This window comes from Rhinatrema bivittatum, chromosome 2, assembly GCF_901001135.1.
Source record: "Rhinatrema bivittatum chromosome 2, aRhiBiv1.1, whole genome shotgun sequence".
NCBI lineage: Eukaryota > Metazoa > Chordata > Amphibia > Gymnophiona > Rhinatrematidae > Rhinatrema > Rhinatrema bivittatum.
The window spans coordinates 65782714-65810366 of NC_042616.1; the positions used below are offsets into that span (position 1 = coordinate 65782714).

At 45.0% G+C, this 27653-nt stretch overlaps 1 protein-coding gene across 5 annotated transcripts in view; it reads left to right on the top strand.

Annotated features, from left to right (window-relative positions):
- Positions 1-27653, top strand: part of ALS2CL (ALS2 C-terminal like) — a 297669-nt gene that overhangs the window by 191466 nt on the left and 78550 nt on the right. For all 5 annotated transcript variants that reach the window (XM_029588275.1, XM_029588272.1, XM_029588276.1 and 2 more), the window contains 4 exons: positions 6331-6461; positions 14869-15042; positions 22036-22129; positions 23836-23993. In XM_029588275.1, coding sequence (XP_029444135.1) covers positions 6331-6461; positions 14869-15042; positions 22036-22129; positions 23836-23993 — 557 coding nt within the window. The remainder of the gene's footprint in view (positions 1-6330; positions 6462-14868; positions 15043-22035; positions 22130-23835; positions 23994-27653) is intronic.

Here is a 27653-nt window from a genome sequence, read left to right on the forward strand (position 1 = left end):
GGTTACAATTTCATAAATAAAATCAATATTTGAGCAAGGTTGGTCTAGTCCCTCAGGCAAATATTTACATCTATTTCTAGATATAGATATTTGCCTGAGGGATGTGCATGTCCTTATCTATCTGTTTCTACATAGTAACATAGAAAATGATAGCAAAGAAAGATCACGTTGGCCCATCCATTCTGCCCAGCTAAGATTCTTCCACTAGGCATATAACTGTTGTGAACCTGCCTGCGAGGAGCGTGAGCAGGCCCCCTACCTCCCGCAGCCAATCGGGCCGCTGACGCTGCTCCTTCCAACACGGCACGGGAGCCGCGTTCTCCTGCCCTGCACAGCAGGGCTGAGTGCCAGGAGCCTTCCCTCGCAGCCAGGTCAGCTGCTGCAGCTCCTGCTCTCCTCTCTTTGCAGCAGGGACTGCCGCTGCCACTGCTGCCGCTCCCGGAGTCCTAGGATGGCAGGGAGCCGTTCTCACCATTGCCGGGGTCCTCAACCAGCAGGGCGGCCATCCCTTCCGGTGCCTGCTACTGCCCGGGTCCCTCTCAGTTCCTGCAGCCAGCCTGAAGCTCTCTCTTCTTTCTTAGCGGCTGAAGCCGCTCCTGCTTACTTCAGTGGGCTTTCCCATGGCAAGGATGTCAGCAACGTCCCTGCTCTCTTCTCCTTCAGCTTCCATAGGCGCGGGCGCGTGCCTCGCTTCTCCTCTTCAAGGGACAGCCAGGTGTGGCCCCCTGCTGGCTCCTCCCTGGGCGTTGTCCTCTTCAGCTACAAAAGGGCTCAGCGTTCATTCCAGCGTTGCCTTCGCAAGGAGTTAGTCACTCCAGGAGTCTTCTCTGTTCCAGCTCTTCTTCAAGGTCCTGTGTTCTTTGTTTCCTGTTGGAGCTCCATGTCTCGTCTTGAAGTCTGTGATCCATTCCTGATGTCCATGTTCCAGTCCAGATGTCCATTTTCCGCTTCTGATGTCCATGATCCAGTTCTGATGTCCATCTCCTGTTCCTGATGGTCGTGATCCAGTCCTGATGTCCGTCTCCTGTCCCGGTTGTCTGTGATCCAGTCCCGATGTCCTGAACCCCAGGTTCCTCGTCTCCACCTTTCCTGGTGTGCCATGTCATGGTCCGCGACCAGTCCCACGGGCAGGATGTCTAGGGCGCCGTGTGGTGCAATGCCTTCCTCTCTTCTGCAGCACAAACCTCCGGGAGACTTCTGCTTCTGTCCTTGTCCCTGGTCTACGGAGTTCCTTGTGCCTTCTCCGTCCATGCCAAAGACTCTGCCAGTACCTGTGCCGTTCCAGCGTGGTCTGCGACCAGCCACTGGCGGCTGTGTGGGGCACATATGAGACATGTTTCTTTCATTATTCCACACCTCGTCTAGAGACTACTTCGAGTCCAGCCTGGTCCGCAACCAGTCCCGTGGGTGGGCTGTGTAGAGCATGCTGCGGCGCAGTCTCAACCCAGTACTTTGCTTGAGTCTTCTGAATACCTTGAAACCTGCTTTAGTCTTCTGAATACCATGAACCTTGTTTCTGAGTCTTCGTCTGTGCGCCCAAGTACCTCGTTTTTGAGTCTTCGTCTGTGTACCCAAGTACCTTGTTCCTGAGTCTTCGTCTGAATCTCCATGTTACGGCTTTCACTGCCCTGGTCTCCATCCAGCCTGCCGCTTCTTGCCATTACCCAGCGGCAGGTCCGAAAGGGCTTGGAACGGTCGGTGGACTGTTCATTAAGACCACCATTGCGTTGCTGGTCTTCCGAAGCGTGCAGGTCCAGAGGAGGGTCAGTATCTTCAGTCATCTGTGTTAAGTCCAGCCTCGCTTCTATCCAGCCCATGCTTGGGCATGCCTCACCTGCCGCGGCACCTCTTCGGAGTTCCTCTGGGGTCGAGCCGTGGTCCAAGAACACACAATCCCCTGGTAAGCGGAACCGCTCTCCTAGTGCTTCCTAACAATAACTTTCCATGCACAACCCATCAGCAGCTCCCCGCCTCCTCCCCCATCCTTCCAATGCCATTTACCTGAACTTTCAACCCTTTTCCTACCACTGCCCTCCGTTTCAGTCCCAAGGTTGCCCAGAATCTGTTAAAGTACTGGCCTCTACCATTTCCAGCCTTGTCATCACCCTTTATCATTTTTTACAAGATCAAACACTAAATCCAACATCCATGGCTTACTATTAAGTTTTCTAATGATCTACACAGCTACCAAAACTAGCAAGGACATTGTGCAAAATATTTGCCCCCTCCCCCAGTTCTCATGGTTTTAACCATGGTCACTCCAGTACCTTTTTGGAAGCCCAATGCAGTCTTCCATTGCTTTCTAGGTTGTAAGTATAAAATAACATTGTTTAGAAACCCAGATCATATTCTGCTGATCCGAACCCTTATCTGATGGTGAATGTATCAATGTTTGGGAGAAATGATTTACAAACTCTTTATGCTTTGTTGTCTCCTTTTGAAATTTCCTGGTTCTATTCCTTACTGTGCTTCATCTCCTCACTCCCTGCAAGTCTTTTATTATTCACCTGTAGGTCCCAGAATTCAGATACACAGTTTGGATGCTCAATATATTAAGTTGCTTTCTGAAGTATAAAACATTTTTTTTTTTAAAACTAACCTAGATACAAGCACTATTAAAAGACAGACCTAAATGAGATAAGAGGAAGGTAAATAAAACTGCAGATGGTATGAGTCAGTGGTTGGTATCAGCCCAGGTTGTTGCTGTTATTTTTAAATATGCTTATGTGCACTTCATGAATCTTCCGCAAACACAACGGCACATAATGGAAGTAAAGAAAATATTGTACGTCATTGATTTTGCCTCTGGGAGCTATTAAAATTTAGAAACAGCTGCAAGGGGGTGTCGGTGGGATCCTGCCCTTGATAAAAAATAAAGTATGAGAGAGCTACAAGTTCTTGAACAGTTAATTAGCATTTCCTAACTTTCCAGAAATGTGGGAATTTTAAAACCAGTCCCTATCTGATGTAGAACAATCACAGGGTGACTGAGCTGAGAACCATAAGCACTTGATGTTCTGTCCCTGTTAATAAGTTTTGGTTTTGTTAGCCTTTTCTCTTCCACATGTCCTTACATTAATTCAGTGTGAAAACCTGAAGGCTCCTTTTGGAGTCTGGTTAGAATTACTGAGCACTGAGATGGCTTTTCAATACAAATTCTTCACAAAATAGATTTGATCTACTGTAGCAATAATGTATTATGTATACAGCAAAGACAAAGTGAGGAGTTAGTTGCCAGATAGGTTGCAGGTGGCCTACATTTGATCATTGGATTATACCAACAGGGGGCAATTTCTAAGGAATTTCCATGAGTAAATGAGTGTTTGCTCAGGGAAGAAAAAAAAAAACCTTTGAAAATTGTCTCCCATTCCCCTCCAAGTGAGGAAAAAGGGCAGGGGCCTGCAGATTTCTTTATCCGACATACCTTTTACATTGCGGCTTTTTTAGAAACTCTGGGTAGTTGGGATTATTGTAAAGTAACAAATATTTATTTATTTTATTTATTTTGAACTTTTATATACCGACATTCATGTGCAAACAGTACATATCATATCGGTTTACAGCGAAAAGGGGAAGCATAAAACAAGAGCCTTACATCGAACAGGGTTACAGGAACTAGGATCAAATAAACAAGTAAATAGTATGAACTTCCTGATATATATCAGCCTTACATAGAACAAGGTAATAGGAGCTGGGGTCAAGAGTAAACAAAAGAATATGTATATGATACTTGAATGAGAAAATGAAAAGGAAGGAAAAAACGTAACTGAAAGAAACAATACCGGACTTCGGGGAAAAGTCTGGTTAGAGTTCGGAAGCTTAAGTATGGGGGATGTAGTTCATATGGCGGACGTAGTTTGTGTTTTGATAGTTACATTTCTTGAAACATTTTGTTCTTGCATAGTTATAACCGGCTGCTTTTCTAATTTCCTAAGTGCAATGCTTGCTGTGATATTTATTTATTATTGATGCATTCTGTTTTTGTAAGGCTTATTTATTTGCGTTTTGGACCTTTTATTTTTAGGTGTTTTTTTAAATTGTAATATGTTTATTTTGTTTGCATATTTGTGTTTATATTACATATGTATATGTTGGAGGGGGGGGTTAATTCGTATTTTTTCTAATTTAGTGTGACAAATTGTTGTGATACACACTGTTGCTACAGTGGATAATTAAATTGAACATATTAATAAATCTGTCCTAGATTAGGCATTAATGTCTATCCTGGATTCATCATAAATCACTGTCAATACAGGCTGCCCTATGAAATCTATTAGGCCCTTCCAGTTTATTTCTGTTTTAAAGATTATGAGTAAGTTTATTTTTAGAAAAACATGAAAGGACAGTGTGTAAAACCTATACAATTTTCTTAATTATATAGCTGGTATCAAACAAGGTGACAGTTTGCCAAACAATGGCTTGTTCATCATTTTTCATCGCATACCTGAGGAATTGACTCTCACTCTGCTTGGCAGAATTAACTTTTCTTATAACCATGTGTATATACAATATATTTTTTCAATTGTTTTCAATTGCGCTCAAAGAGTCAAAGTTCAGATTTCTTAAAATGCCACTGATGATTGCATTAGGTACATTTGTCCAGGATTAAATTATCCAAAATCTTCATTGCTCATTGAATCATAGAGTAATATACTGTGGAACAAAGATGTATACACTCTTCTAAACTAAATGCATGTTACACTTCGTGGCCTGTGTGGCAAAGCTATGGACCACTGCACTCACGCTCCTGATGCTGGGCCTGGTCCTTCTCTCTTTGACACAGCTGCCCGCCGTCTCTGCAGCCTGACATGGCCAGACGCCGGGCCCAGCCTTCCTACTGCACCGCTGCCTTCCCTCTGTCTGCATTGCGGCCATCCGCGGCGCATCTGCAACTTGACGTGACCAGATTCCGGGCCCAGCTGGCCTACTGCACTGCTGCCCTCCCGGGTGCTCCTAAGGTACACGTGCACTTTATCTCCTCTCATTTAAAGGGCCAGTGGTGGGAATGGCCTGAAGGTGCCTTCTGATGATGTCACTGCTTGGACCATATATAAAGCTCCTCCAGACACTCCTCCAGTGCCTCGGCAATAGGTTGTCTCGCTTCAAGAGTGTTTTTCCACCGTTTCATGTTCCAGACTCTCACTCCCGGTTCCTGTTCCTGCTGTGTGTTTCTGTGGCTCTTTCCTGTTTTTGTTTGGCAGTCTGGTTCGTCTTGAGTTCTTGTCTTCGTGGTCAGTCTTCCTTGTCTATCTTCAGCATCTCCTGCCCGTGTGGTCCCCGTCCTCTTCATTCTCCATCCCTTGGATTGGACTTCTGGCTTGACCTCGGCCTTGGACTGGATTTCTGGCTTGACCCCCGGACTGGACCATGATGCTGCTTGACCTCCACCTGCCTTTGTCTCTGATTGAACGCTGTCTGCCTCAGACCACAGCCTGAACTTGACTTTGTCTGACCGCTGCCTGCCCTGATTGCTGCTTGCCCCAACTTCGCTTCTTTTGCCATGCTGGCCTGCAGTGTCTCCCTCACGCCAGATCATCACCTTCACAGAGGCCTGCACCTAAGACCAGCTGGCCCTGGCACCCGAGAGCTCAGCTTAAGAGGAACGTGAGAAGTTTATTCTGCAAAGCAAAGAGTGAGAGTCGATTCTTCTAGTATATGATGATAGATGGTAGAAAAACATGTTTTTGCCAACTGTTACCTTGTTTGATACCAGCTATATGAAAGAAAAATTATTTAGGTTTCACAAACTGTCCTTTCATGGTTTTTCTAATTTTAATAGTTGTTTTGTTGTGGGAGGCTTCAATTTGTAAATTGAGTAAGTTAATTTTTAGGCAATAGGTTACCAGCCTGTAGCATAACTCCCAACTTAGAAGGACCTGCTGCCCATCCTTTGACTTTTCTCCTCAGATCTATTTAGCAAGGCTGTCTCTACTAAGAGCCATGCTTCCACCAGTAGAGCTCCCAAGATATCCTGTGTACACTAGTATAGCTCTCAACATCTCCTCACCAGGGACAAGGTGGTGATCCCAAGAAAATCTGTATTAATTTTCAGTATAATAATATCATAACACATGCAATGACTACATCTGTCAATTAAGTAACTGGATAATTTTACAAATTTGATTAAACACAATAGGTTGCAGTCTGCAAGAGCAGAGGTGGACACTTCCCCCAATCAAAGGTCTAAAATACTTACCTCACTCATTAACTTTATCAATAATATTTGTTTCACTTTATTAATATTGTGTAGGGTTTCATACAATATTAGTTAAGAGACTTTATGATTTGTAAAGAAAGACCCAGAATAAAAGTACTTATTTCCTATTTCAGGGAAAACTTACTTTTCCAAATGGATTCACTTTAGAAGGCACCTTCAAGAATAAAGCAGGAAATGGGCTTCAGACTCAAGGAGTCCTAAATACTGCAAGCAAAGAGCTGGACAAGAGCATAACAAGGAAATTGTGAGCAATATCAATGGCTTTCTTTGTAGGCATGAAAGGTTTTATTTAAATCAAAAAGAACATCACCAATGTAACTGTGTTAATAGGATGTGATACCTCATATTTTATAGGGAGCCTCTCAATATTTCTTAGAGGGTGCTCTCATAAAGTCATATTTCAAGCGTTAACCATGATATATGGGCACAGTTATACGCTGTATGGACTTTTATGTTTGTAATCACTGGTATCAGCAATCCCTGGTCTTGGAACAATGCGTTTTGCAAACAGACAAAACATTTTTTTTTGAAAGAATTTTTCTTTTTAAGGTAAATTATATGATGGAAAGCGTTCACTTATCGTATTATGTTGAGCGTGCATGGGTGACAGCTTTTTTTCAAGAACACCGGTATGAACCCGACACGTCCGTGTTTCGTGGACTTCTTCAGGGGTTTTACTTTTTCAATGGTGTCTGAAATATAAACAACAAGGATTAAACATCTAGACCTTAATTTTTGAAATGAAAAATATGTTCAAACGTACGTCATCCAATGCTGTAGGCATACATAGTTGAAAGCTTGTCCCATCTTATGGACGCTTCGTGCGCGATCACAGCTTGAAAAAGCAGGATCCGCCATTACTCTACCGCACTTTATTTAAAGAGAAATCTCTCAGTTAGCTGCAGACCAATCAAGATAATGCCGGAAGTGACGTTTAACAAACTCAGGCTAAAGTAATGATGTCCACTCAATGGTGTCATTGAGTCCTGCTGGTGCTTCGGTAGCCAAAGTAAAAATCCACCATTGTTCTCTGTGGTTGAGATGATTCATGACGTCACCGCCCCTTGAGTTAATTTGTACCTGTTCTAAAACAGTCCATTTTAATTGGTCAAATGTATGCAAATATTGGGAACAATGTTTGACAATTGGGGCTTCAATATTAGCTGTATTGATGCGGCTCCGATGTTCACGTAGTCTGACTTTTATCTGCCTTTTAGTGCGACCCACATATAGGAGAGGGCATGGACATTGAATAAGATAAATGATATGTGTGGATTCACATGTAGTATTTGCATTTTTGTAATATATTTTTTGAGTAGTGGGATGTTGCCATTCATGCCCTTCAATGGTGAGCTCACATATATCACATCTTCCGCATCTGGTGTGTATACCATAGGCTGTTTTAGGTCTAGTGTGTGTTAAAGAGGCATGCACCACCTGATCCTTGATGTTGCTGCTGCGTTGATAAGAGATTAATGGAGTTTCATTGAAAGAGGGGTGAAGTTGTAAAACGTGCCAGTGTTTTCTAATGCTTTCAACAATTAGATAAGATTTATCTGTGTGTGGTAAAACACAGATACTGGCTGTAACTGATTCCTTTGTCCGATACTGTAAAAGAGATTCGCGGGGAGAATAAAGGGGAGAATAAAGAGAATGAAAGGTTTTATAGCAAGTAACACCATCTGGATGGAAATAACAGTACTACAGACTTGTAAGATATTGGAAAAGACTCTGGTTAAATAACTAGAAGATAAAGAGTGATAGGATAATTACATTTCACGCAAGATTTGAGAAACTCATTGGCCTGGATTTTCAAAAGGTTACACATGCCAGGCCTATTTTCAAAAGGCCCGGCAACGCGCGTAGAGCCCCGGGACATGTGTAAGTCCCGGGTCTTGCAAAAAGGGACAGGGAGGAGCATGGCGAGGCGGTACGGAGGCGGGGCAGGTTCAGAGGCTCCCAGCACAGCTGTGCCAGGGATCGCGCGCCGGCAGTCAGCTGGCGCGTGCAACCTACTTCAGCCCCAGGGCTGAGGTAAGTTTTAAAACAAAAGAAAACTGAAGATAAAGGTAGGGGGAAAAGGGCGGGGAAGGGAAGGTGGGGTGGGGCAGAAGGGAACGGGGGAACGGGGGAAGGCAGCGCTGCTCGGCGCACACAAGGTGCACAATTGTGCACCCCCTTGCGCGCGCCGACCCCTGATTTTATAACATGCGCATACATGTTATAAAATCAGGCATACATGTGTGTGCGCCGGGTAGCGCGCGCACATGTACGACCGCATGCAGATTTGAAAATCCAGCTCATTGACTTTAAAATCACATTTTTAAGATAGATTCTGAATGCACATTTCTTTTTTTTTTTTATTTATAATTTAACAAAGCCATGTTAACATTCGCTTCCTCATTTCTAATAGTCATATTGGTCTTAGAAATGCTGAGCTCTTATAAGTTGTCTTTTTATTTTGTGGTGATGGTGATGAAGGGATATTCTTCAGTTTTCTCCTGTTTCTTTGGGCTTCCAGCTCATTCAGAACAAGGGCTGAGATTTTGTATGATGAGCCTTCATTCACAAATAATCAAAGTTTTTCTCTTATTTTATATTCAACTTATCTAGGCCAGTCATAATACCAAGTGCCCTCGGCTAGGGACCATGTATTGGGCATCCTTATTCTGCAACCCTGCAATCATGGGCCCTAAATCCAGCCATTATGGGATCCAAATTCAGTGGCATCTGGCCAGATAACCTGTAAGTTATCTGGCTGAATGCCAACAAATATTTCCCCCATTTATAATCCATCTAAAATTAAGCCAGATAACATAGGTGCATTCCAGGGAAGAAGTGAGCTAGATAATTTATCTGGCTAATTTGGTCATGCAGTAGAGTAGTCCTAAAGTTTGCCAGATAAGGTTATCTGGCTAACTCTAAGTTAGTTGGGTATATTTATTGTTGCAGTTGCACTGCATAGTACCCCACCAAAGTTAGCCAGATAAGTTTATCCGGCTAACTTTGCAGCCAGCCAGTGACTGATTACTACCCTGAAGGTGTTGCCACTGCACAGTAACTGTCTTCCCCCACCCTACCCCAATGTGAGAGCAGAAGGTCTGACCCAGCAATCAAACTTTAGTCTTTATGTATGGTAGTTCATAACACTACCACTGAGCCACTGACCATTCCATTTGTGATATTGTTCATTAGACCGAACGAGAACTATCCACAGGTTTGGTTGTACATGGGCTTTCATGATCCTATAAGTCCCTACTGCACATCTAGATATATCTAATTATAGGAATAATGAACTAAATAATTGTTGGAGTTCTTTCCCTCTTTGATTGAAATCAGTATGATTGCCCAGGGAATCATATATGTGTATCCCCTGCTCAACCTTCCATTTTAACATAGGAGCACAGCTCAGAACTGCAGGGACATCAAGCATCATACAGGTCTGCCTAGCTTCTTCTGACAGGATGGAAGAATTGCTTCAAAGCCCTTAAGCTTTTGGACTTCTCAACACCTCCAAGCCAAATGGCACAAGGTTTTGGCTTGTTCTAAAATTAAAATTTTATTGATGTACTTGTGAAATGGAAGTGATGTAGTAAAATGTACACCTTCTTCTGGTTACATCTATAAGCAGGCAGAAAAGCAAAAATCTAACAGTCATATATACAGTTCATCAGCAAACATATTACTAATACAGCAGCAGGGGCTTCCTCTGACTCCAAGATCACCATAGATAATTCATTGGAGATATTGGACCATATATAAAGCTCCTCCTTGATGCACGTAGTGAAGAGCACTCCAAATTATAGCTACTCAATGCAAGGTTCGAAATTAGGAGTCATCACCCAGGAAAAGGATCTAGGCGACATCATGGATAATATGTTGAAAACCCTACTCAGTGCGGCGAATGCTAGGAATTATTAAAAAAGGAATGGAGAATAAAGTAGAGAATATCATAATGGTTCTGTATCACTCAAAATGATAAAGGGGATGGAGTGATTCCCATATGAGGAAAGGCTAAAGATGTTAGGGCTCTTCAGCTTGGAGAAAAGAGGGCGCAGGGGAGACATGATAGCAGCCTATAAAATAATGAGTGGAATGGAATGATTAAATACAAATCAGTTGCTTACTCTTTCAAAAAATACAAAGACTAAGGGAAACACAAAGAAGTTATTAGGTATCATATTTAAAATAAATAAAAGAAAATATTTTTTTACTCAGCGCATAATTAATCCCTGGAATTTCTTGTCAGAGGATATGGTAAAAGGTTTGGAGGAAAAGTCCAGAAACTATTATTATGGTGGACTTGGGGAAAGACACTGCTTATCCCTGCAATAAGCAGCATGGAATCTAACACTACCCCTTGTGATCCTGCCAGGTACTTGTGACCTGGATTGGCCACTGTTGGAAAAAGAATCCTGGTATTGATGGAGCTCCGGTCTGACCCAGTATGGCATATTTTTTGTTCTTATTGAAACCTGAATACAGCTGGTGATTTCTTCTGTCCTGCTAATATGGAAGGTAGACTCCTCACATTGGAATCAGATCCTTTCTTATTCCTGTAGCTGCTCCTCTGGGATTCCACTGTATATAGTTCCAAGAAGAAATTCCTACCACCTCTATCTTTGGTGCAGAACCTCTTCAACAGAATACCACACACTCATGGAGTCTGGAATGCTCCAAAGTGTATTCTTCTATCTTTCTAAAAAAATCCACAAATTGGGCAAATTGCCAACAGAGCAAGAAACTCGGGACAGGTTTTCCTTTCAAAAAGGAATCTGAGCACGGTTCCAGCTTAGAGCCCCCCCTGTGATTACTCCAAGTACTTATCTCGCTCCCCTGCAGCTCCAGGGATGCCTACCTTGAGTCCTGAACTGCCTGAGAAAGAACAGAGAAACTTCTAGGTTTTTCCCCTACATTGAATCTCCTCAACCGTAGATAATTCCCAGTGAGGGGTGTCAGAAAATATACTACTCCTAATATCTGATATTAGCTCTGAGTGTCCATAAGGACATACATATCAAGAACATTTTAGGACCCTCTTTTTATGACTGCTTTTGTGATTGTTGGGATAAATAAAATTATACATGCCTATCCTATTTTTTATTTTAACTTAATGAAAAACACCATATTACATAAATTCGACTGAAATTGGTCAGTATTTGGCTTGGAGAACCTCATAGAACACCAAATGCTACAAAGAGTGGTTTTGGCATGATAGTGAAAGCATTAGTTCATTTTGCATTTTAAACCTAGTGTGATAATGCCTCTGTAAACTCAATGGTGTTGCCACACCTTGAATATTGTGTGCAATTCTGACCACCCCATCTAAACAATTATATAGAGAAATTAGGAAAGGTACAAGAAGGGCAACAAAAATGGATAAGGAATTGGAATAGCTCCTTCATGAAGAAAGGCTAAAGAGATTAGGACTCTTCAACTTGGATAAGAGACGATTGAGGGGGATATGATAGAGATCTACAAAATCATGAGAGGGGTAGAACAAGTTAAATAAGGGAATGGCTGTTTACTATTTCAAATAACACTAGGACCAGGAGACACTGCTTTAAGCGAACAATTGGAAGATGTAAATCAAATTGGAGAAGGTATTTTTCCCTCAACACACAATCACCAGAGGATGTGATCAAAAGAGTTAAAATAACTAGATTTTAAAAAGGGTTTGGATAAGTTCCTGGAAGAAAAGTCCATAAACAATTATTAACCATGTGATTCAAGGAGACCCATCACTACTTATAGGAAATGAACAGCAAGAATTTGATCTACATGTTGGTACTAGTCACTAGGCGTGTGTATACAATTTTTTTTCATCCCCGTTTCGTTTTCAGGTCTAGGGAGGGCAATTTCGGTCCACTCCTCGGATTGGAAAACTTTTATTGTGCTATTTCGTGAAAAAAAACCCAAAAACAACCCACTCCAACCCTTCAGATTTAATTAACTACAATTCCCCACCCTCCCGACCCCCCAAAACTTGCCTAAAGCCCCTAGTGGTCCAGCGGGGTCCCGGGAGTGATCTCCCACTCTTGGGCTGTTGGCTACCAGTATACAAAATGACGCCGGTGGCCCTTTGCCCTTACCATGTGACAAGGGCTATCGGTGCCATTGGCCGGCCTCTGTCACATGGGAGGAGCAATGGACGGCTGGCGCATCTTAAAAAATGGTGCGGGCCACCAATTGCCCCTATCATGTGACAGGGGTTGGAGTGTGTTTGGGTTTCTTTTTTTTTATGTGCCCTTTCTTCCCCCCCCCCCCCCCCGAAAACGATAAGAAAACCAGAGGCAGGTGCAAAAGGTAAGACAAAGGATAGAGTAGGGCTGGGGGGGGGGGGGAAGGGGTGGGAAGGTCAGGTTAAGGGGAAGGAAACGGGGGAAGGCAGGGCGGCTCGTCGCACGCAAGGTGCACAATTGTGCATCCCCTTGTGCGCGCTGACCCTGGATTTTATAACTTGCGTACGCCTGCACGCGCAAGGTATAAAATCGGGCGTTCATGTGTGTGCGCCAGGTAGTGCATGCACATGTACGCCATGCGCTGCTTTGAAAATCTACCCCTTAATGTAGGGGTACTACAGTAAGCCAAACATTGGGATAGCACCACTACATTAGCTAAAAGTGCCATGGGACTTTTAACATCTGTTCTCAGGTTGAAAGAAGACATATGCAGCAGCATCATACCCCTTACATAATGCTGGGGTATTGCTTTATTAGTGATGCCACCTACTGAGTCTGCAGCCATCACATCCTATAGTGTCCTGTGTTCCCTGGAGGTCTCTCATCCAAATACCAGGAAGAACCAACCTAGCTGAACTCAGGTCTCACAGGATCAGACCCCAAAGTGATGAGACGGCATTTTACATACATTATTGAAAGCAAACATATGAAGGATTAAATAACCTAAAGTCAGGCACAAATTTAGGCAGAGGTAACTGCCTCTGGTGCCAAATTATGATGGGTGTGGAGCGTTGCCACTAGTGCTATGCTTTTATTGGAGTCTGCCTCCCAGCTGTTTACCTAAAGCAGAGCTGTCCTGATCCTGCAAGGCAGCAGCAATCTAAAAAAAAATGCACAGCAGGGCTCAAGGCCCTGCCTCTAGCATGGGTTTCCATAGTAACAGGAAGCCCATGTGGGAGAAGGAGTCAGGGCCTTGAGTGTGCTGCCACGGGCTGCAAGCTTTGGGCTGAATTTCTCTTAGGTAGGTTACTGCTGCTGCTGCTGCTGCCGCCGCTATGCAGGATTGGGATATTGCTGCTTTAGGTAAGTGGCTTTGAGTTGAGACGTATGCCCCACATCTCAGGAGAGGAGAAGAGAGGGCAAGGGAGAGTAGGGGAGGAGGGTGCCTGCTACTTCTCCCATCCTTGCTGCCTATGGGTGCCAATAATGCAAATCCAGGCCTGTCTAGAGCAAGCCTGAGAGCAAGCTTATGGAACCAAACCATTGAAGTCCCATGTTTAGCTCTCTTCTGTGCATAGCTCCTCTGGCTAGTAGAACACAGGGACTTATTTGGGAATTCTGGGGCCAGATTGTGGCCCATGTTCCTGTGTTCTTTCCTGATGAAGGGCAAAGCAAAGTCTTTCAAGGCAATTAAGTTTGGGAGGTCTTCTGGCAAAGAAAAATCACACAAAACACAAAGTTTGGGTTTGTAAAAAATAAAAGAAAAAATACCTTTACTGGTTTGCTTGATGTACAGGAACTATTTAGTGAATGGTAAACTTATGTCTACTGCAATCCATACAGGAAATCACAGTCAGAGCAAATCTCCATACACTGCATGTGTTTTCACCATCCATTCCCTAGCAAAGAAACTCTTTGGAGAGGGTCTCTCCCTGGGTTTTCCCCATATTGTTACCTGCATTATGTAGTGTAAATCCCTGTAATTTGGGGTGGCCAACTCCAGTTCTCAAGAGCCACAAACAGACCTGGTTTTCAGGATATCGACAATGAATATACATGAGATAGATTTGCCTGCATTGCCTCTATTGCATGCATATTCATTGTGGATATCCTGAAAACATGGCCTGGTCTCAAGTTGGTTACCCCTGCTGTAGTTCAATAGCTGAATTGGGCAAATCCTCCTGAACTGTAAAAAAAAAATGAGCTACTGCTGATGCTTCTTAGACAGCAATTCTGGAACAGATTTCAGACTCTGACAGTTCTTCCTATGACGCCAACCAAAAATCCATTCTTAAACACTCAAGGCAAATCTTCAGAGAATCATATGGAATATGATACTAACTTCCCTTTCAACACTCTTAACCTCTTTGGTTTTTCCACTGTCAGAATCCTCTGGGACACCAAGAAAGTCTAAATCCTGGGTTCCCGAGCTTTCCTCCTTTGAGCCTCAGCTTAATTGTAGGACAAAAGAATATGATCCAAAATGGGCTCGTGAGTTTTATGAAACTCATTACTTATTAGACACCTCCCACATGGGAATATCAGGGAACACTATACATTCCTACACAGACCTCATCATTCAGAGTCTATAAGAACTTTGGTGTTTCTAGAAAACCTCACAAAATGCATCTTGTGATTCAAACCATTAAAAAAGCTGGAGTTTCTTGTAAGAAATCTCATGGCTCACCCGGGTGCCCTCAGCATGAGAAACTACTAACTTCCTTTCATTTTCATTGTTTTGTTGCACAGACAGTTGGGTCTCGATGAGTTTCCTGTGGAAAAGAGATGGCAGGGGATTTATGACCAGTTCCTGGACTTCATCAGTTCTGGTTGCAAGGAAGAAACAGAAGAGTCATTTCTAGGCATTCATGTCCAAACCAGTAAAGAGCTTCGGAAATCTCAGGAGTACCTCTTCTGCCAAAGGTGACAATGACCGTGCATGTGTGGTATGTTTGTCATGAGCTTACCTGCACGTACTTAAGCCCATGGAAAACCTTTCGTACCCGCTCTGTCGGCTCCGCAGCAGGACAAAAGGAAACCGGAGGTTAACTCCTATTCCTCAGGTCAGCAGAGGCTGGGGATGCTGCTTTCACAGCCTCCAGGAGAAAGCAACTGTGCAATATAAAACTCTACTAGCCATGTTCGAGAGTGCATGTATACCAAGTTCCAGAGGCAGATGCAAGCTGCGAACCCGGGCAAGGATTGTCACTGCAGTGACTGAGTTAGATGGGAGGGGAGATGGTTAAAAGTTGTGGGTGAAACCCTGTGCAGACACTACTGAAGGCCCAAGGTAACTAACTGTCTGAAGAAGGGAAGTTCAAGTGCTAGACTATCACTAAATCATTGCATTAGTCCAAAAAAGATATCACGATAGATAATTATTTGTTTTCTCCCAGACTAATACAACTGCTAGAACACCTCAGTACACATTTTAAATTAAAAATGTGTTTTCTTCTAAGATTTTATCCTCACAAGATTTACTTTACTATCCCACATGTTAAATCCATGGCAGCATGGAGCTTGAAATAGCAAAACTAAGCAATTTCCACACATATGTAGTACAGTTAGGGACCTTCATTTTCAGTTTTTATTTTATTTTATTTTCCCTGGGAATTTCAATATGATAACAAAGAAGATCAGTGGAAAAATTACTTTGTTATAACACGCAGGAAAAAAATCAGTGGAAAAGTCATTTTTCAACTGCCTTTTTTTTGTAATCAAATTGAAATCCCCCATGAAAAAATAAAATAAAAACTGAAAATGAAGGTCCTGGAAAACAGTGCATGATGATATGGAGAAAAGGAAAGGAGTTTCCAGTATTAAAATGAGGGAGTGTGGAAATGAGGAGTGTTAATAATAAATAATAAAAGCTGTCTAACCACTAGGAATTTAATCACTATGAGGGTAATTGTGAGGGTCATTTTATAACACCCTGTGTAACTTACACATTACCAAGATGCATAAGTAATGCCAATTTTCAAAGCCAATTTTCAAGGCTTAGAAAATCAAATAGTCTGCATAAAGTTACATTTGTTCTTGCAATGTGTAAATTGTGCAGATTAATTTATGTGCACACTTTTTAAAATCAAAAGTATGCACTTAAAGTCCATTTCCCTGTACGTACCCAGATCAGTCCAGACCATTGGTTGAGCCTCCTTTCCAGCAGGTGGAGACAGACCAAAACTGAAAGGGTATCCTATATGAGGACAGTATTTGTCTGTCTCCAGCAGATGGAACAGCTCACCCTGTGGTTCCCTGTTAACTTCTGCTTGTCCCTTCTGGGTGTTTTTTCCTTCTGTGTGTCTATCGTGTTTGGATCAAGCAAGTATTTCTGAGTTATTATTTAAAAAAAAAAAAAGTGTAAACTCTGTGGATCCTTCACAGGAGACAGTCCCTGTCTCCTCACTCTTGCGGGGGCCTAGGGGGGCTTGGCTCCTTGTTTTATATAGCCTAGGCTCCCTTTTCCCGGTGATCCTTGGCTGCAGGGGTGAAAATTGGTGGTGCCAGTCACTCCCCCTGTTCAGCTCCCTCTCTCCTTCTCTTCTGTACTGCTCTCCCTTTAGTGGGATCCATGGTTTTGTAGCTGCTGACAGCGAGCTTTGTAAAAAAAAACCAAAAAAAACCAAAGACTAAATAAAAGGGGATTTTACCCAGAGGAGTCCCTGATAAGTTTAACAGAAGGCTCCTGCCTTCCCTACTTACTTTTGCAGCTTGAGAGAGTGAATTGAGAGTGTGCACAGTTCATTCTGTGCCTCCACTCCTTCAGCACCAGCAGCTCAGCTTATCTTAGTGCTGCCCCTCCCCCACTCAGCCACCATGCCACGATTCCTCGGTCAGGCTTTCGCGGGAGGGGCTCTGTTCACGCTGCCTACCGGGGGGGGGGAAGGTTCCTCTGAGGTCCCGATGCCCTCTGGGACCAGGACCAAGCCGCCAATATGTTTTCCCCCGCCGTTCCCGGGCCGTCAAACCACGGGAATGGCGGCCATTTTGGGTTTTTCTCCGGTTTCTTTATTGGAGCTCCCTGAAGCCCCTGATACGATTTGAGCCCCGCACACTCTCATCTACCGGACAGAGCAGGCTGACAGGTCAGAAGGCATCATAGCGTATGGGGCGGATGCCCTATACGACTTGTTCGGGGTGCAGGCAAAGGCGATGACTTCTGCGGTATCGGCCAGATGACTCCTCTGGCTCCGACACTGGGCGGCTGATTCATCTTCTAAGGCACAGCTGGGAACCCTCCCCTTTAAGGGTAAGTTGCTTTTCGGTGAAGATCTGGACCAGCTTATTAAATCCTTGGGGGAGAACAAGGTTCATAAGTTGCCTGAGAACCGCCCAAAACAGGCTAGATCCTTCTTCTCAACATGTATCTGCTTCCGGGGCCAATGCTGCTATAACCCTAGAGCAAGGGGCGCCTTCCCCAGGGGAAATTCTTCTCGGGCCCAGTCTTGGCCCCAGTCCTTTCGATGCCGTCGGCCCTTTCGAGATGCAGCTACCCTCCGTCCTGCACCCAAGCCCACCTCCCAATGAGAATCCGCCGGCTCATCCCTCCGTTCCCAACTTAGGTGGCCATTTGTCCCTGTTCGTGGAGGAATGGGCCAAGATCATGTCGGACCAGTGGGTCCTCAAAACCATCGACAAAGGCTATGCTTTAGAGTTTGCTCGCGACATCCTGGACTTGTACATGGTTTCTTCGTGCAACTACCGGAGGCGGCCCGCGGTCACCCAGACTCTTCTCAGACTCCAGAGGCTGGGGGCCATCTGCCCGGTTCCGGTGGCGGAGCGCGGCACCAGCCAATACTCAATCTACTTCGACGTCCCGAAGAAAGACGACTCCTTCCGTCCCATCCTGGATCTCAAGAGGGTCAGTTGGGCCCTCAAAGTGCCCCATTTCCAGATGGAAACCCTTCGGGCGGTGATAGCAGTGGTACATCCCAGAGAATTCTTGGCCTCACTCGATCTGACGGAGGCCTACCTGCATATGCCGATCCGTCCCGAACATCAGCGATTCCTTCGATTTCACATCTTGGGTCAGCACTTCCAGTTCAGGGCCTTGTCCTTCGGTCTCGCCACGGCACCATGCAGGTTTACCAAGATAATGGTGGTGGTGGCGGCAGCCCTTCGGAAGGATGGTGTCCTGGTCCATCCTTCCATCCAGTTGGTTAATCTGGGCCAAGTTGGAGACCCTATGCCACCAGGCGGTGGACCGCGTTCTCGCTGTCCTCTCATCCCTAGGTTGGATAGTCAACTTCTCCAAGAGCAATCTCCATCCGTCTCAGGTCTTGGAGTTCCTGGGGGCTCGCTTCAATATCCACATCGGCAAGGTCTTTCTACCGGACTCAAGAGCTTTCAAGTTGATGGATCAGCTCCAGGGTTTCTGCTCCATGCCTCTCCCCATGGCGTGAGATTATCTGCAGGTCTTGGGGACCATGGCTTCCACAATCGACCTGGTCCCCTGGGCGTTTGCACATAACGACCGTTACAGAGAGCCTTGCTGGCTCGTTGGCAGCCGGTATCGGAGCAGTTTCAGATGCAGCTCCCACTTTCCGACTCTATCGTCAGCGAATTACAATGGTGGCTTTCTCTCAAGCACCTTCTCCGTGGAATGTCCCTTCGGACCCCGCAGTGGATGGTAGTCACGGCGGATGCCTGCCTGTCTGGCTGGGGAGCGGTTTGCCAGTCTCAGACCACGCAGGGGCACTGGTCCCCAGCCCAGTCTTGCTGGCACATCAACCGCCTGGAGATTCGGGCAGTTCGTCTAGCACTCAAGGACTTTCTCCCCCTACTTCGGTGTCGGGCGGTCCGGGTGCTCTCGGACAATTCTATCACCGTGGCGTATATCACTCGCCAAGGGGGCACCAGGAGTTGACTGGTGGCCTTCGAAGCAAGTCACCTTCTCGCGTGGGCAAAGTGGCACCCTGGACTGCCTTGTGGCCTCTCACATAGCGGGTAGCGAGAAAGTGCAAGCTGACTTCTTGAGTCGTCAGCGCCTGGACCCAGGCGAGTGGGAGCTGTCCGACGCCATGTCTCTCATCATTGACAGGTGGGGTCTCCCGCACCTGGATTTGATGGCAACTCTGAACAACACCAAGGCTCCCCAGTTCTTCAGCCGCTGCGGGAACACTGCGCGGAAGGGGTGGATGCCCTAGCCTTTCCGTGGCCGAGAGACGTTCTGCTGTATATGTTCCTTCCGTGGCCCCATATAGGGAAAGTGCTCAGATGGATAGAACGTCACGGAGGCCCGGTCATTCTCGTAGCTCCCGAGTGGCCTCGCAGACCGTGGTTCGCGGATCTAGTCAACCTGGCGGACGGTCCTCTTCGCTTGGGCCATCTTCAACACCTTCTCAGTCAAGGTCCTGATCTTTTGACCAGGCGAATTGCTTCTGTCTTCCAGCTTGGCTTTTGAACGGTGCAGGCTAAGTTGGAGGGGATATGCTGAGGACGTCATCTCCACCATTTTGCAGGCCCGCAAACCTTCTACTTCCCTGGCCTATGTCCGGGTCTGGAAGGTTTTTGAGCTGGCCTGCATGGAAGCGGGCATTACAACACGATCGGCCCCGGTCTCGCTCATCCTCTCGTTCCTCCAGCGAGGTCTCTCTCTCCTTTGGCTCACTCCGTGTTCAGTTATCTGCCCTCGGTTCTCTCTTGGGCAGCCTCGACAGTCACGTGGTTGCATCTCATCTGGATTTAATCCATTTTCTCAAAGGGGTCAAACATTTGAAGCCACCTCTGCGTCCTACTTGTCCCTCGTGGAGTTTGAACTTGGTCCTTCGGGCGCTCTGTCAGGCTCCCTTTGAGCCCCTTCGCCTTTCCACTCTCAAGGATTTGACACTCAAGACAATATTCCTGGTTTCCATTTGCTCCGCCAGACGGGTGTCTGAGATCCAAGCATTGTCTTGCCGCGAGCCTTTCTTACGTTTTTCGGATTCCGGGTCTCTCTCAAGACGGTTCCATCATTTTTACCGAAGGTCATGTCTTCTTTTCATGTCAATCAGTCAGTCGAGCTCCCCGCTTTCTCTTCTGCGGACATTGCAATCCCTGGCAGGGATGACCTACGCCGTCTGGATGTGAAACGCATTCTCATGCATTATCTGGAGGTCACTAATGACTTTCGAGTGTCGGATCGTCTTTGTGTTATGGAATGGCCCCAACGGGGGCAAACAGGCCTCTAAGACTACGATATCTCGCTGGCTGAAGGAAGCAATATCCTCGGCTTACATATGTCAGAGATGCCCGGTCACAGAGGGCCTCAAAGCCCATTCCTTGCATTCACAGGCGGCTTCCTGGGCTGAAAGTCAGTCGGTCTCCCCGCAGGAGATATGCAGGGCAGCTACCTGGAAGTCCCTGCATACTCTTGCTTGACATTACCTCCTTGATGTTCAAGCGCCAGTTTTTTGTTCTTTTGAGCGGCAGATACTTCGAGCGGGTCTGTCAAGGTCCCACCCCGTCTAGGGAAGCTTTGGTACATCCCATGGTCTGGACTGATCTGGGTATGTATAGGGAAAGGAAAATTAGTTCTTACCTGTTAATTTTCGTTCCTGTAGTACCACGGATCAGTCCAGACACCCTTCCCTTTCTATCATCCTGTCCGCTCGAAGATCCTTATGCTATGTATTTACTCATTGGAGGCACCGGAAGCATCCATGTGATGATGGTGGGCATTCATGCAAGAGTGTCCATGCACGGAGTTCATTCATTCATTTATTCCCTGTTGTTCCTTGTTCAATATTTTCAGAGTTCTCTTGTGGTTTGCTCGAGTTCTTTTGTTACTTGCTTGTTCCATGGTGTTTATCTTCTCTGCTTTGACAATGGTTATACTGAAGGGTTACAGGGTAGGCTCTGACCTCATATAGGATACCCTTTCAGTTTTGGTCTGTCTCCACCTGCTTTAAAGGAGGCTCAACCCATGGTCTGGACTGTTCCGTGGTACTACAGAAATGAAAATTACAGGTAAGAACTAATTTTCCTAACATCACAGAGTAGTATTATAATTCTATTTATTCAGTTTTTGGGGTGCAAGATACATAGAATCACTCACAAATGAAGAGTCTTAACTCAAGTGCTCCAATACAAACTAACCATAAAAAGCATTTGATAACTTTAACTTTTTAAACTACTGTTGATAATGCAGACAAATAATCATATATCTTAATATATAGTAAGGACCTTCATACCACCCTTGCATAGGGCTCAACTTTGTATTAGACCTAGTTTATAGATTTTTGAAAAATTGTCAATTTTGCAAATAAAAGCGTAAAGTACTTTCCTTTTGCTCAGCACCCGCTATAATGATATAATGTTTTGTGCCCTGTTTCAAGAGCTTCATGCTCCTGGAGCTCAACATGCATATTTTCACCACAATTAGTCAGAAATCTTTGCCTGTAAAGCACAAAGACTTTCTCTTACCTTGTGGAACCCCATCCCAGGAGGCAGACTAAACTTCAATGGGACGATAAAAGTATGTTACTCTTCAGGGCTGCAACCTCAGGCTAGCTTTTACACAGTCCCTGTTTTCCCCAGGGTTGGGATCCTTTGTTGGTGGGGAGGAAGACTTACCTTCAGGGCCTGGAGTGCTAAGAGTGACTTGGATGCACATATCTCTTTGCCCGTGGGGAGGAGTGTCTCTTCCTGGATAAGATATTCCTAAGAGTTTACACCATGAATAAAACCATTTATCAGGCAGGCTTGTTGTGTCATCTAAATGATCAGAGTGGCTAAGAATAGACTTAGTTTTTGGGTACTTGCCAGGTTCTTGTGGCCTGGATTGGCCACTGTTGGAAACAGGATGCTGGGCTTGATGGACCCTTGGTCTGACCCAGTATGGCATGTTCTTATGTTATTAAGAAGAGAATTATAACATTGCCTGGAGTGAAAGAAGAGACAGAAGTGTACTCATTCATATATTCTGTGCCTTCACAGGGACAGTGACGAGATCTCAGGGAAGATAGAAGATGTCCTAGAAGCACTTTATGAGTATCGGGAGCCAGAGTCATTACAGTGCTATTTACAAAAGGTACAGTATAGATTCTGTTTCAAAAGAAGCAGACAAGGGTGGAAGCACATCTCTGGATTTTCCCTCTGATAATGGACCATACACGTAGCATTACCAAGGCTGGAGCAAGCTAAGCAGATGAATCTGTGTTTGTCCTAACTTTAAATTTTCTTGTTCTTGTACAGTAGGTACAATTAGAGCTGCTTATCTGGCTGTCTTACTTTCAGGGTCATTTTTCAAATTGCATTAGGGTGTTATTGTGTGCAGCCTAACAACTGTGTTATTTATAGCATTGTGAAATGCATATGCAAATTTTAGTCCAAAGAGAGGAGTTTATGCAATAGCAGAGAAAGAGAAAGAGAGACTCTATATAAGGCTCTCATATTAGTCAAACATTTATACCATTGTAGAACGGTCAACTAGTAACTCGAGGTGAGGTTTTGGTGGTGGTCTAGAGTTTGGGGGCAGTTTTACATGCACAGTCAGATTTCCGAACAGCTCAGTACACATCAGTGAAGATTTGATGTGATTTGGAATGTGGAAAGGTACACAAGGATGAGATTTATGCAATGTGCAATGTACTCTCGAGCTAGCTTGATGCACTCTACCATCTGCGGATCATCGAGACCCTCCTGGCTCTTCAGCCTCAACACCCCCCATTTTACCCAGACCCCTTACTACTCATTATTTCACTTTTAAGACATTTACTATCACTTACTCCAGATACAGAGTAGGTGTAAAGATATGAGAGTAAGCTGCCAAATTTACATGCGTAAATCTCTTATAAAATAGTAACTTGCACATATATTGGCCCCCCACTCTGGAATGCCCCGGCCCACCCATTTTTTTACTCGCACAGATTTACTAATGAACCTTTACTTGAGCATGTATGCTTGAGGTTTATAAAATAGCACATGTGGGAGTATGTGCTATTTACATGCATCTTTCCTGATTTTTATGCACCCAATTTCTGAAAATTCATCTTTAAGAGTACTCCTCAGAAATAGAGCATTCTGTGTCCCGAAAAGAACGAAACAAAAGAAATCTGATTTTTTTTATATGATTTATTTTTGTTTGGTTTGCAAATCCAACAGGGGTGTTTCAATCCTTTTTTTTTTTTTTCATTTCTTTTGTAAATGGACGCACCTTCCGAATTTCATGTACAGTGTTTTAATCATTGTAAAACAGGCCAGGGAACTAAGTCCTTCCTGTTGGGAATGGATCAAAAGTTAGAATTTCTGACTCTATATAGCAAGCTGTAGCTGGCAGCACAAAGTATGTGTCTTTGGGGGGTGCGGGTGATCAACAGACTGTTAAGCACAGATGCTGTTTATGTTGGCAGCCTGTGGTGTGGCAGGTAATAACACCACTACTGTAGTGATTACTGCAATTGTTTGGCATTTGTAGTGCTCCAGCTGACCTCTGGCCTTAAGACGTTCAAACCTGAAAGCCATCTCTCTGTGTACACTGGAAAGTGTAGGCATCAGACGGCAGCTGAGTGAGGAGGTTGTGTGCAATTCATGTCAGTAGATGCCTACCAGATGAACACTACAGTCAGACTCAGTTTGTCCCTGATAGTGGAAAAACCATTTGATCTGTTATCCTTATTTTATGACGTTTCACTCTTGTCTCCATATTCTATTTATTCTCAGTGGTCCTAAGAAAATCGAATATAAAAAAAAAAAATCTCTTTACCAAAACTTATTTTTTTCCCACTGCTATTACAGGCTTTAAATTCTTCCCAGCACCCATTTGGAAAGCTCCTGAAGAGCCTGTCTGTGGTATTTCAAGCCACCTACTCCGGGATTGGAGCAAACCGGCATTTATTAAACATGGCTCAGGAGGAAGTCAAATGCCATGCACAGAAAATATGGGACTTTTATAGGTATGTACATTGCATGTAAGGTGTGTGAAGTCTCTGTCTGCTAATATTGGGGACCAGTGACTTCCCTAAAATCATGATTTTCTTACGGCAAACATTTTAGCACATGTCAAACATTTAAAAAGCGCTATTTATTTTGACATGGGCATCTGTCCTTCTGGTTATCTCTCTTTTCATCTGTTCCCAAAAGGAATGCAACCCCCTGCAGGGGTTTTCAGAGCCTGACACTAGCCTCTGATGATTCAAAAATCACAATTTTGGATAAGCAGATGATGTAGTGGACCTGGCCCAAAGGCAAGGGGTGTATTTTTTCATGCTGGACAGAGAAACATACAGATTCCTCTGTGACCATCTGACTACACCCCTATACCAACAATATTTCACACTTTTTTTCCTTTAAATAGCAGACTCACTCTTTGAACCCATGCCCTAGGATTAAGGATAAGGAATCAAGCCTCATTGAAGGGGTATCAAAAAGCTTTGCTTCTTCTGTGGCTATCAGGAAAAATCTCAGGAATCGCACAGCAGAGATAAGCAACAGGAAAAATAAATAAACTTTTATTTCCCTGTATGTACCCAGATCAGTCCAGACTCCTGGAGTTGGCCTCCCTTCCAGCAGATGGAGATAGAGAAAGTTTCGCAGACACTGCCACATAACCTGGTGTGCCACCTGCATTTCTTCAGTATTTCTCTGTCTCCAGCAGATGGTAGAGGTGTAAAAGCTGCAGTTTCAACCTGTTGTTAAAAAAAAAAAGAAGAAGAAGAAGATTGAAGATTTTCATTCCAGGAGGTTGGCAGGTCCTGGTGGGGCCATCCCTCCTGGTTTTGAGGTGAACGAGCAGGGGGGTTGGCGACTGTTGGTTGCTTGATCCTTCCACACTGAGGCAGAAAGCTGGTGGATCCAGTCCCTTCACCTCCAGAAGAATTAGTGGAGCCTGCTGCCACTCTACTTTTCTTTATAGTAAAGTTTAAAAAAAAAAAGTGTTTCTTTTCCTTTTTTTCCCCTGTTGGCGGTGGCAGAGTGTGGCTGACACTGGATAGGGGCTCAACTCCAGCGGCTCTTGCAGTTTGTTTCCTCAGGTGTTTGCTGCACGGGCTGGGTGGGCTGAAGCATGTGTGCATAGCTGTAGTGCACCACGTGTGGGGAGATGAGCACACGCCTCTCTCGAGCCAGCTTGTGTTCCCGGTGCCTCTCTGGGAGAGAGGGCAGTTCAGGAGAGACCGTGGTGACTTCAACGTGGCAGTGTGAGCCTGGTAGGTCTTTGGCTGTGTTGGGAGAAGTTGAGGATTCGTTCCTGGTGTGTGTGGAAATGGTGGCCACCTTGGATTTTTTTGCAGCTGCTTCAGAGGCTATATGGAGGAGGGGTATCTCCTTCCACTGCTGTAACTGGGTGATCTGAACCCCGTGGAGGCCCAGGAGGCCCGAGGAATTCAGTCGGGGGATATTTCTGATGATTCTTCCATGTTCTCATTTGATTTAATTCTCTTGCTGCACAAAGCTTATTTGGCAGAATACTTCCAAACAGGGAGTGTCGGAAGGTCAGTGGACCAAGAAGAAGTCCAGGCTTTCATGGACTTCTGGAACTATCAGGATTTGGTGAATCTTTGGAAAGCCTGTGCAGAGGGCCACTATGGATGATTTTTCTGATGGGGTTCTGTCTGGAGAAAGCCCTTCAGAGGTGGATCCTTCCCTGGAGGGACAGGATCTGGATGAGGGGCCAGCTGTGGAGGGGGATGATCTGAAGGTGGTTCATCTGTTTCACAGAGAAGAGTTGGGACGCCTGATCCTCTATGTCTTTGCAGAGTTAGGCATAAATGTTCCATAGGAGGAGTCCGATCAGGAGAACGTGGATCCAGCCATGGCTGACTTGCGGTGTCCAGCGAAGGCTTTTCCGTTCCATAAGTCAGTGAAAAAGTTGGAGATCAGGGAGTGGAATACTCTGAAGACTGGCTTGAAGTTGGGTAGAGCAATGGATAAGTTATATCATTTACCCGAGTACACGCTGGAGCTCTTAAGAATCCCGAAAGTGGATGCCTCCGTTTCGGCAGTTACTAAGAAGACAACTATTCTGGTGGCCGGTTCTGCAGCTTTGAAGGACTTGCAGAACAGAAATCTTGAGGTCCATCTTAAAATAATTTTGTCTGCTCTCGGCATATGTGCTGCGTTGTGCAGCAGTTTTATGCTTTGGACTGGCTGCAATGGGTGCAGCAGTTGCAGGCTGACAAGGCCATGTCTGGCTCGGAGTCGAAGCAGGCGGAATTGCTGGAAGCTGTGTTCGCCTATGGAGCCGATGCATTGTATGACCTCATTAAGACTTCCTCTAGAACAATGATATTGATGGTTTCAGCCAGGAGACTTTTTTGGTTTCAAACCTGGCCAGTGGACGTTTCATCCAAGTCTCAGTTAGGAGCAATGCCTTTCAAGAGAAAGCTGCTTGTTGAAGAAGACTTGGAGGAGCTGATAAAGCATCTGGGGGAGAATAAAGTAATAAGTTACCTGAGGATAAGCCTAAAGGGGAAAAAGGGTTATTTTCCTTTGATACTGTTTTGAGGGCAAAGGCATTTTTGGCAAGGTCAGGCTTCTGGAGGAGCCCAGAGGCAGACCCCAGGGAGGCCGCAGTCTTGGAACCAATCCTTTTGAGGCAGAAATCTGAACGGGGATGGCTCTGTCCAGGATAGTGGCAGAGCCAAATCCAGCCAATGAAGCAAGGCCGGTCCACTCCTCAGTCCAGGTCATAGGGGATCGGTTGACTTTTTTATGAGGAGTGGGCCAAGATCACGTCACACCAGTGGGTCTTAAGTGTGATAAGACAAGGTTATAGGATTTACTTGTCTACTATGGGACCTGTTCTTGGTCTCCCCTTTCACCTCTGTGGAAAAGAGGTGGGTGGTACAGCAAACCATCAACTGCCTACAGATGCTGGGAACCATTGTTCTCATCCCCCTAGAGGAACACGGGATAGGATGCTATTCCATTCATTTCGTGGTTCCAAAGAAAGAGGGGACTTTTCACCCAATTTTGGACTTAAAGAAAGTAAATGTGGCTCTAAAAGTTCCTTTTCTCCAGATGGAGACTCTGTGTTCTGTCATCACAGTGGTGCACAAGGGAGAGTTCTTCGCTTCCCTGGATTTGACCAAGGCCTACTTGCAGATAGGGATCCAGTCAGACCATCAAAGGTTTCTCCAGTTCATGATTCTTGGGGTGCATTTTCAATTTTGCACCCTTCCAGTCGGTCTGGCATCGGCTCCATGGATTTTCACCAAGGTCATGGTGGTGGTGGCATTTCTCAGGAAGGAGGGCATGGTGGTTCACCTATATCTGGATGACTGGCTCATTCAAGCGAAATCAGAAGTCTTTTGCAGACAAGTGGTGGATTTGGTGCTGCAGCGCTTGCGCTCCCTGGGATGGATAGTGAATGTGTCCAAGCATCATCTCTCCCCTTCTCAGGTACTGGAGTTTCTGGGGGCATGTTTCAATACCAGGGTAGGGAAAGTTTTTCTCACCGAGGAGCACATTGTAAAATTGAGGTCACAAGTTCACAGGTTGTTGGAGAGCCAGGTGCCCAGGGTTTGGGATTACTTGTAGGTTCTCGGTTCCAAGGAGTCCACTTTGGATCTGGTTCCTTGGATGTTTGCTCATATGAGGCCTCTGCAAGCGGTACT